Source organism: Arachis ipaensis, chromosome B09 (assembly GCF_000816755.2).
Source record: "Arachis ipaensis cultivar K30076 chromosome B09, Araip1.1, whole genome shotgun sequence".
NCBI classification, from domain to species: Eukaryota; Viridiplantae; Streptophyta; class Magnoliopsida; order Fabales; family Fabaceae; genus Arachis; species Arachis ipaensis.
The window spans coordinates 13358983-13370425 of record NC_029793.2 but is presented as its reverse complement, the minus strand read 5'-3'; the positions used below and the strand labels follow the sequence as shown (position 1 = coordinate 13370425).

Here is an 11443-nt window from a genome sequence, read left to right as displayed (position 1 = left end):
ACTTTTTTTAATACTATTTTAATAATGTCACTTATTTTCTAATGAAATTGCACACACAATGACAGAGACACAAGTGAGAAAGAGAAACCCCACTGGGCAGTGGATTTTCCCAAGATAAGTTAAGTAAAACACTGATACTGTTCCGAAACTGATATAAAAGGGAAAGAAAGCTCACTAGTAGAAGTAGCAGCAATAGTAGTCTCGCGATCTGAACAGCGACATAAAAACGTGGTTACCCTGGTCTCCCTTAATTGAACTCACATGATTCTGCCATCATTTCAGTTAACAAACACACGAGCCAAATCCAATTCAACTCCTTCTTCACCCACGCGCCCATCTACCACTTCACGCGCCACCGTCCTCCGCTCAATAATAACAGATCTCGTTGCAGCCAACACCCGCGTCGGTGCCATAAGAAAAACAATAAAACAATAAAACAAAAAATGAGCTGAAACAAGATCAAGTGGCTAAAATTTTGGTTCCACATTTTCCAAATATAGTTATACTCTTCTAGCTTTCATTCGCCCTTTGCCTTTGGAATTTGGATCACACTTCACCAAAAAGAAAAAAAAAAAAATAGAACATCAAAACACAGCCCCAAAAAATAAGAGAGAAAAAAGGGGAAGAAACAAAAGATCTCGAGTCTCTTCGTTTTTTTTTCTCACCATTTATTCCTCATTCATTGTTTCTTTTTTTTTTTTTTTCGGTTATTGTTACTCTTCCTATGTCTCGGGCACCAAACTATGAGTTTCAGGAATGGTGGAATAAGCAGAGAGAAAAGAACAACGTAGACCTTTTCCAAGACAAGGAGCACCAAACGGAATCAGCTCCTTTTCTTTCCGTCGACATCCAGGGCGGCGGCGATGTCAAGGGTGGTGGTGGAGGCGGCGGACGCGGCGGAAAAGCTCGTTCCTCCGATCCATTGGTGGAGAAGGACCGGGCACGGAGCGCACGCCAGCTGTCATGGGTTGTGAGGCTGAAATTCCAGCAGGTTGGCGCGTTTCTTGCGTGGATATCGAACGGCGCCGTCCATCTCGTCCGGACAGCCAACCGGCGGATCTCCTCGGCCGGATCGCGGTCCGATTCCTCGTCGCGGCTCTACCGGGCGATCAGGGCGTTCTTAATTGTGGTGATCCTCTTATTAGGGTTTGAATTGTTAGCATATTTTAAAGGATGGCATTTCAGCCCTCCGGTGGTTGGGTCCGCCGAGGTGCTGGGGATGGTGGGAGTTGTTTACGCCAGATGGCTCGAGATTCGGGCCGAGTACCTTGCCCCGCCACTGCAGGGTTTGGCCAATGTGTGCACATTTTTGTTCATTGTGCAGACAGTTGATAGGATTGTGTTGATCTTGGGGTGTTTTTGGATCAAGTTCCGGCGGCTCAAGCCGGTGGCTTCGATTGAGTATGCCAGCATTGGAGAGAATAGGGAGGTGAATGTGGAAGAATATCCTATGGTGTTGATTCAGATTCCCATGTGCAATGAGAGGGAGGTAAGAATGATGTAGGTTCCATTGTCCTTTCGAAACGAATTCTTTTTCTTATGTTTGTCGTTTAGATTTGTTAATGTTGCACTTGTTGATATTTAAAAATGCTGATGCTGGTTTGTTTTATTTGATTGTGATTTGTGCTTATGGTGCCAACTTGGTTTTCTAACTTATTGAGATGCTTAAGTAATGCTTCATTTCCAAATTATAGTTTCTTGTGTTAGTAGGTTGGAGAACATTTGTCTGGAGTAATATGACACATATTTGTTGGCATACTAACATTAACTTGTAATAAGGTTCCGTTGATTGAATGGATGATTAGATAAATGAAACAATCTAGGAGCTATTCTTGTGCACCTTCTTGTGAATTTCATTTGAATTTGTCAATGTGTGTTCAGTCATGGATGGCTCTGTTGCTGGAGCTATAGAATTTATATCAATGATTTAATTATGTCTTTGTATATAATTCTCTCCCATGTAAACCTCATCCGTTGTCTTTTTTGACTCAAATTAATGTTCATTTTTGTTGAAAGGTGCTAGTGTATTCTATGTCTCTTCAAATCCTTAAATTCTACAGAGCAGTACACCAACAAAGGCTCAAATTGAAATAATCCTCACTGGGGTTGTGTTGTTTCTTCATGGGATGTAAATTGTTTTGTAAAATACCATGCATGTTAAATTTTGTTCTTTCATTGGTGAAATGAATGATAAGGGCTCATGAATAGCCTTGTGGTGCTAACCTGCATTTGATTTTAACAGTTTTGTGTAAAACAAAAAATGAGGTGGTTTAGTGATACCACAACGATTCGTTTTTTTGTTTTGGTAAAAAATTCTGATGTGTGGAAATTGAGCAGGGGTAAAAAAAACCACGGGTGAACTGGATTTTACCCTATTTCTAATTTGACAATGAATTTTTAGTTGTTGGTTTATCAGTCTAAAGTCAATGTTTGTTAGGGAACTTGTTGCTTAATGTTGATTTTCTAGACGAATTTGAACTAGAAAAGGTTGACAGTTCGGTGTCAAAGTGTGTGTTTGAGTTCCATAATGGCTGCAAATCTAGAAAAATACGGAAATGTATGTGATTGGCTAGTTTGAGATAGTTACCTAAAACTATGTGCAACATTGTAGAATTAAAGAAAGGATATGATTGTTAGAGATTCTGAAAAGAAACGAATTCTAATGGGGAAGGGTAGGATTTTATATGTAGGGAGTTATTTATAACCAAGTAATTAAGCTTTAACAGGCTGAGTTGGGGCAAACCAAAACTGAGAGGGGGGCTGGGGATTGAATTGAAAAATAGTGGTACTGCTCCAGTACCATGTTGAATTTAGAGGAAAATAAAAGAGAAGGATGTGTAAAGTGGGGTAAAGCACAAAATGATAGCAGAATCGTCTAGTTTCAAAATGTTTTGTGTGCTTGTTGACTCGCCAAAGGTGTTTTAGTTATACGATGAGAAGATCAACATAGGTTCAAATGAGAAACGTGTAATTAATAGTTGTAGAGAAGAGAAGATGGTTGATTTAGAAGTATTTTGGGGAAATTGGATTTCGATGCAGTATGATAGTGTTTGATTTATGTAGACGACCTTCCTTAACTGGATAAAGTTGGGTTGTTTTGCAATGGAGTGCTCTCTTAGCCTAATCATCACAAAATATCTCAAGTTTGATTTATTAGACCTACTAGTTTTAAAATCTAGAGAGTTAACCTTGGCATAATAATAAGATTGTTGTCCTGCAACCTACAAGTTCCCCAAATCAAATGCCAGACGCTCTGCTCGAGGGTAAGACTGTCTATATATACCTTCCTGAGATTCTACTTGGTGACAGCCTCAAGCGTGGTCCTACTCAGGTTTCAGATAATCTTCTTCTTCACATACAACACAAACATACATGGAGGGGAAAAAAAATATTTCTCCTGCATACAAGGCAGATTTGGTTTCATGAACACCTATAACTTCTGAGTTGGCTGGTGTTACCTTTTATGTCTTGATTTGTAATGCAAAGTGAATTAGATAAGATTGTCCTTTCTTTAGATGGCGATTGGCATAGTTACTTTCTTGGAAATGTTTTGATTTTATCAATTGGAGCATGGATGGTGCTGACTTTTCTGTATGAGCTGAGAATCTTATATCTTAATTTATATTACCATACTCTCCTTTTTGGTATCATCATAATTTGTACCTTGTTGACCATAGGTTTACCAGCAATCCATTGGAGCGGTTTGTATCATGGATTGGCCAAAAGAGAGAATGCTTGTACAGGTTCTTGATGATTCCGATGATGTAGACATCCAACAACTCATCAAGGCAGAAGTGCATAAATGGCAACAGAGGGGTGTTCGGATAATATATAGACATCGTCTCATACGTACAGGTTACAAGGCAGGGAATCTTAAATCTGCAATGAGCTGTGATTATGTTAAGGATTATGAGTTTGTAGCGATATTTGATGCTGATTTTCAGCCAACTCCAGATTTCTTATTGAAGACGATACCTTATTTCGAGGTAATTCATGTTTATACATTTAAGGGATAAAGAAAAAATAACAGGAAGAAGAATTATTAACTTCAACTATGAAACGGAGTACACTTTCTTTTGTGGCATCATAAATTTTGGTCCAATTCATCCCAAGTGCAACACATTATGCTGATAGTTGAGTTTTTCTTTTTAAGTATATAAATCTAGGAAGTTAACAATTTACATTAAGAATAAATTTTCTTTTATTATTCAATAAGTGTGATATGCATCTCCTTTTTTTATATCCCCACTTCTAAATTTGGTTTGAATTAACAATTCAGGTCAGGAGATGTCATCACAAATGGCAGTTATTAACAAATCATTTCATTGTATAAAGAAGATATTCCAATGAACTAAATAAATACTGCAAATGTTTTAAATAATTTAAAAGAGGACAAAAAAAAGATTGATTGCTAAATGAAAATTCCTTTTGGTTCCGGTATTGAGTGTGAGTGTCTTTGTAATCTGATTGGTCCTTGTTTTTCTCTCATTGAAGGGAAATGATGATTTGGCATTAGTCCAAGCAAGATGGGCGTTTGTAAACAAGGATGAGAACTTGCTTACAAGATTGCAGAACATAAATTTATCATTCCACTTTGAAGTTGAACAGCAGGTGAATGGCTGGTTCCTAAACTTCTTCGGTTTCAACGGAACCGCAGGTGTCTGGAGAATAAAGGCCCTAGAGGACAGTGGTGGCTGGTTGGAGCGAACAACTGTCGAGGACATGGATATTGCCGTTCGTGCTCATCTGCATGGATGGAAGTTTGTATTTATCAATGACGTTAAGGTGAGCATTATTTCAAATATCGCAGCTTAATCTGAAATATTTTAGTTTTTATATATCTATTTATGGTTCTTGCAGTGCCTTTGCGAGCTTCCAGAGACCTATGAGGCATATAAGAAGCAGCAACACCGATGGCATTCTGGTCCAATGCAATTGTTTCGTCTATGCTTTTTTGACATTCTTCGTTCGAAGGTATTCAATTTTATGTATGTTTTCTTTTAAGAATAATTTGACTTATCTTAAATCGAGGAAACTACTACTCTGTTATTATATAGTGAAAGTAAGAATGGTGTGTATGCTCAAAAGAACCTAAATCTAGTTTAAGACAAACATAGGTAGCAGGCACAAAAATATACAATCATCTATTTCCTCTACATTAAAATATTTACATTTAGAATCAGAATACAAAAGTTGAAAGCTTTTCAGTCATTTAAAGTCAGAATTTGATTTCCAAGTTTCCTGTTTCACTAAGAATTCCTATTCTTGGTGGTTGAGTTGGAAGAATTATTGCTTAAAATAACTTACAAAGATGTTCAATCAGTCACATATTGAAGTTGCCTTTTGTGGTTACCAGGATTAATCAGGATAATTCTAATAGCTCCTTCATTTGAAAATCTTTTCTAAATTTGTGTATAATCTTCATAAACATTATAGATTGAAGGTAGAGAGAATCAAATAATAGATAATTGTTATCAAATATGCTTTTTATTTTTAATGCATGTACTGCTACCTAGTTTATGTCATCCATTTCATTAAAAATAATTGAGTATTTGACTTACAGAAGGATCTAATATTATTGTGCCGATGTAAATTTTATTTTCTCCAGATTAGTTGGGTAAAGAAGGCCAATATGATATTTCTTTTCTTCCTTCTAAGGAAGCTCATTCTTCCATTTTATTCATTCACCCTCTTCTGCTTCATTCTTCCAATGACGATGTTCCTTCCCGAAGCTGAACTACCTGCCTTAGTTGTTTGTTACATTCCTGGCCTCATGTCTGTCCTAAGCATTCTTCCGGCTCCACGCTCATTTCCATTCATTGTACCATACCTTCTGTTTGAGAACACCATGTCAGTGACCAAATTCAATGCCATGGTATCCGGCTTATTTCGCTTTGGAAGTTCTTATGAGTGGGTAGTCACGAAAAAACTAGGAAGGTCATCAGAGACAGATTTGATCGCCTACGAGAAGGAATCTGAACCTCTAATGCAATCTGCCACTCTTCATAGATCATCCTCGGATTCGGGCATCGAAGAACTAAGCAAACTAGATTTGTCTAAGAAAAGTGGAAAGACGAAGAGAAATCTTCTGTTCAGGAAAGAACTTGCTCTCGCATTTATCTTGCTAACTGCTTCGGTTAGAAGCTTATTATCTGCACAAGGAATTCACTTCTACTTCCTATTATTTCAAGGTATAAGCTTCCTGGTTGTTGGTCTCGATTTGATCGGCGAGCAGGTTAGCTGAGCTTCTGTATTTGGAATTTCGGGTGGATGCATAACCTTCTCGGATCCCCATTGATTCAAATTAAAAGGTCAGAATGGCCAAAACCTTAAACCCCATGATCACATTGATTTTGATCCTAAGATGTTTAAATACCATGTGGTTTTTGGTTCCCACTTGAAGCGATTCAGTTGCGGCTTGGCTCCAAAACTTGCAGTTCAGATTGTTTTACCTAGAAAGTTATTTCAAACCATAATAGAAATGGAAACCATGGGAAAACCAAAAAAAGGGGATCACATTTCTGACCTTATAATAGTTGATACAGTTGTTTTGCCTGGTAGAACTTTTAGAAGGCAGAAATTATTAGATTATAGCATTTATTATTCTTTTTTCATATGGACAAACTGTACAATCACCATATAGTAGTATCATTGTGTTGTCGTTTGAATTGGATTTTTTCTAAGTCAGATTTTGGTCCCCTTCGGTTCACATATGTTTTCCTGTGTTCCCATTTTTGTAATTCTTTTGGTAGCTTCATTATTGTAGTTGGATTTGTTATCAATGACACTATTGGCTTTCCTCTTTTTTCACATTAGTTTTATTAATATTGGTTGTGTCCTCACCATAGTGGATTCTGTAATTTTTCAAGATTATGAATATCGTCGTTGATACGTAGAGATAGTTGAGATAAAAACTTGTTTGGTTGTGTAGATAAAGACATATATAATATTTTCTATTTCGAAGATAGAAAAATCTTGTATTTTCCGTAAGAGAGAGAACGTGGGAACCGGAAATATTCACCACATTGCTTTCCCATACTGTATTGGACCACCATCACGAACTGTTTAACTGACGTTGAAGAAGTTTTCATCTTTACTATTTTGTTTCACGTTACAACCATGATACAATGACTCTTGTTCGTCTTTGTCTACATGTCTATTTCTTTCTTAAACACAGTATTCAAGTGCAACTCAAAGGGGAGAATAGGTGCCTTTGGTGAATAAGAGACATGATATCTAAGCAACCCCAACAAATTACTCTGTCTGCTAGCTCTCATGATTACATCGAATTTCATTTATTTGAAGTCCTCTTTTCGGGGATACTAAGGGTATCCATTTGCCAAAAGCCAACAATTAATCTCTAACACCATTGGAGTTCACCTTTCGGTAGTAATAGACTGGCTACGAAACATATCATATTTCTTGTCGAGATTTCTTAAGTTCAAGGTCCATATAGTTTCCTAGTATAGTAAAATAGTAGAGATCTTATTTTAAATTGGTGAATTCTAATACGTCTATGATTATGGTAACTGTGATGATTATGTAAGTATTATTAAAATTAAAATCACACTTTTTTTTCACATTTTAGTAATATTTTTTTAAGGTTTAATTATTCTGTTGGTCCCTATATTTTTGCGAAATTTTTAATTAAGTTCCTATACTTTTTTTTTCTTTTAATTGGATCTCTGTACCAAATTTTTTTTCAATTAAGTCATTCTTGATAGTAATTGGCTTAATTGTATACGGATCCAACTAAAAAAAAAAATTGGTGCAGGAACTCAAATAAAAAAAAGGTGTAAGGACTCAATTAAAAAAAAATTGGTGTAAAGACTCAATTAGAAAAAAAAATATAAGGACCTAATTAAAAATTTTGCAAAACTATAGAGATCAACAAAATAATTAAACCTTTTTTAACAACACTTTTTAAAAGATATTGCTAAATAATAAAAAAAATATTATTTTAATTTTAACAACACCTTTTTAAAATGCCATAGTTATAGTAGTTGTTGTCACCAATAATTTTCTTCTTCATCAGTTGTGAGCTTGGCTACGATGCTATTGCTATGCTAGGGAATCTAGCTTGCAAGTTATATTATTCTGATGATATTTCATATCACAACGGTCATTATTGAATAACAAACTAACATCATATTGCTGGGTCATATTTAATTTCCCAGCAACAGTTATATATATATATATAGACAAATTCTGTGATACTTATAATTTTGGTGTTAAAATTGTTAAATTTGTCTTTTATAATAAGTTTTAAATATTAAAAAATTATTTATTTTTATATTTTTAATTTAAATATTAATTTTTATCTTTATTTAATAAATTAGGCAAATATATATAAACAGCATAACATTCACCTTATTATTATTACTACTACTACTTAGTGTGAAATTGGGAAAATTGGCGAAAAGATGTTTATGATGATGATTTGGACAAACTGAGCATATATAGGGATGACTACTTGTATCCAATATTATGGTAGAATTTTCATTTTTATTTACTCTTAATTTGCCTCTATTTAATTTATGATAGTTCCTAAAATTTACTATATAAACACCAAATTTCATACTAAACAAAGTTCTCAATTTTTTTCAAATTTCTTTTTCTGTTTCTATTTTTTCAAAAAAAATAAATAAATAAAAGAGAACCAAGGTATTCACACACACTCCAATAAAGTACGAATAGATTTTTTATTTATTCAAGGGGTGGTGGTCTACCATGTAGCTTGAAGAATATGATTGGAGGGCTATCAATTTTAAATGAAGAATCATATTTCATTAAAAAGAAATGACAAGATCGCTCGTTATAATATGTTGTTTTAGAATTCTTTACTATTATTATCTAAGAAGTATATTGAAAAACCTTTTTTTTTTCAATAGTTTGTTAGAACTTAATCTAAATGAGACAAAGACAAGAATTGTGATAAACACAAATAATCTTTTTAATACTTTTGAATAAGTTATGTCATAAAAAAATGTTTTTTAAACATTTTTACATAATTTAATAAATATCTTAAATGTTAATCAACCTCAATAATGTGTAGTGGTTTTATAAATATCTCAATACTAGAGCAGGTTTCATAAACCAATATAATTTTGGTTAATGAATTGTTATATATTTAATATTTATTTCATTTTCAACATCACCAATCTAATCACTTTGCATGAGGGTCATCTACAATCTTGTCAAACTGAAGGGGAAAAAGAAGGAAAATATGTGCACAATCATATCTTATTGTGATGTGATTTTTTTTTTCTTCTCCTTTTTCATTGGGGGAAAAATTATTACCGTGTTGAAAATAGGGTAAATTACTTCAATAAACTTAGGGCTGGCAATTCATACCCTACCCGCGGGTACCTAATCCGATCTAACCCGTTCGGGTAGGGTAGGATACGGTTCGGATATGCCTGCGGGTAGGGTAGGGTACGGGTTTAGGGTGTACTCTATCCTACCCTATTCGCACCTCAAATATAACACATATTTTATAAAAATTAGGTATATAGTGAAGGAAGTGAGAGTTAAACCCACAACCTCTCTTATGTAATAACTTACAATAAGTAAACAACCACTAAATTAGTTAGTTAATTTAGTAATTTAGAGCATTAGTTTGTTATTTTTTATGTTATTAATATATATAAAATTTGAAATGATTGAATTTTATATTTACTTTGAAAAAATTTGATATTTCTACGGGTAGGATAGGGTAGTGTAGGGTTTAGAACTTTAGGGTGCGGGTAGGGTTAGGGTTGAGAGATTCTCAACCCGCGGGTAGGGTAGGGTCCAAACCCTATCCTACCCTACCCATTGCCAGCCTTAAATAAACTAAATGGCATTTAATATTATCTGAATGTCCCAAATTCAAAAATACAACGTCAAAGTCCCAAAGTACATTTTTATATAAATCGAATTGAGTCAATTCGATTTAGTGAAACACGTAGTAAATCGAATCCATTGGATTCGAATTAGGTTAAAAACGTTATTGAATGAAAATCAAATCAATCGATTTGATTTGACAGTTTCCTACTAAATCGAAACAAATGGACTCGATTTAAAGATAAACGTAAATCGAAACAAATGGATTCGATTTGTAAATGAACGTAAATCGAATCAATTGAATTCGATTTATCCATGCACGTACGTTATGGTAAATTGACACTTATTGCTTCAATTTACTGTGTTTGTTATTATAGAAATAATTTGAAGACATTTAATTCGATTTACAGAGCACTGAGGTGTATAAAAACGAGCTCATACACGAAATTTTGTAGAAGAGTGAGATTCACAATGGCTAGTGATGAGAGTTTTGTAGCTCTTGTGCACTATAAAGGGTCAATTAAGAAAAAAACGCTATCAGGAATTAAGTTCACTGACAAGGACCCGCTGGGTGTTTTTCTCAAACCTTCGACTAGTTTTGCTGAGTTTAAGAATACTATACTCTAGAGACTAGGACTGCAAGGCGTGAAACGGGTAGAGAAGTTGTTCTATAGAATCCCGATTTCTGTGTTACGCAATGATGTCAAGTATGATTCATTTGTTATTAGCAGTGACGAAGATTTCCAGGTGTTGTTCCATTGTCGCCGTCAGTTTTCCGAGGTGAGGACTCCGGAGCTGTTGGCGAAGCTTGTGGACGTGACATCTAGTTCTGGAGGTTCAAATAGGAATCTCCACTCCACAGGACATCCAGCTTGCTTTAGTGCCATGCCTGTTGGATCTTCGTCAGCAGTGCCGGTGATTGCAACTGAGCCAAATTTAGTAGCTTCACCATCCTTTGCAGTTAATCTAAATCGCAGTTATGATACATTAGTTGGTGAGGCTGGACCGTTGGGGGAGGTTGCTTTCACGACGCCCAGTTCTCCTATGATGGTTGAGATTTTCGGAGAGGTTAGAGCACCCAATGGGGTTGAGGATGCATTGCATGATAATGATGATGATGATGATGATGTGGAGCCTGCCACCATTGCTGATGATAGCAACGATGAGACACCACGGATGACTCCAGCTGTGGGTGGGGGAGCATCTAGTTCAGGTACTAATCAGTACCCCTCGCACTTCTCTGCTCTGGACTTGGATACCATGGCACCTCAGGGGGATCCCAGTGCACCTGTTGGCTTCTGAACTTGGATGGTTCCAGAAGGAGGCTCGTTCAGGTCCACATCAACCCAAGTTTGGGATCCAGGAAGCGGAGACCTGCGTCTGGCCAGCTTATCCTCCTGCATGATTATGTTGATCTTGTCTAGAAAGTGTGACCCTCCAAACTCTGCATCGAGGGCTTCACTACCAAGCAAGTCCGACAACATCTGACATGGGCTAAAGTACGTCTGATGCTTGTGCAGACTATCATCACACGCAGGAACCCCAGCGAAATAGTCTCCAAATTCGCAACCAAGAATATCAGCACCTGCCTCAGGTCCCCCACCCACGCTCCCTCCGT

General features: G+C 35.9%; 1 protein-coding gene across 1 annotated transcript; it reads left to right on the top strand.

The window, feature by feature from the left end:
* LOC107618216 (probable xyloglucan glycosyltransferase 6) lies at positions 71–6810 on the top strand. Its single transcript, XM_016320215.2, has 5 exons — positions 71–1489; positions 3678–3986; positions 4495–4785; positions 4861–4974; positions 5609–6810. The coding sequence occupies exons 1-5, from the start codon at positions 725–727 to the stop codon at positions 6242–6244; spliced, it is 2115 nt and encodes a 704-aa protein (XP_016175701.1). The 5' UTR covers positions 71–724; the 3' UTR covers positions 6245–6810.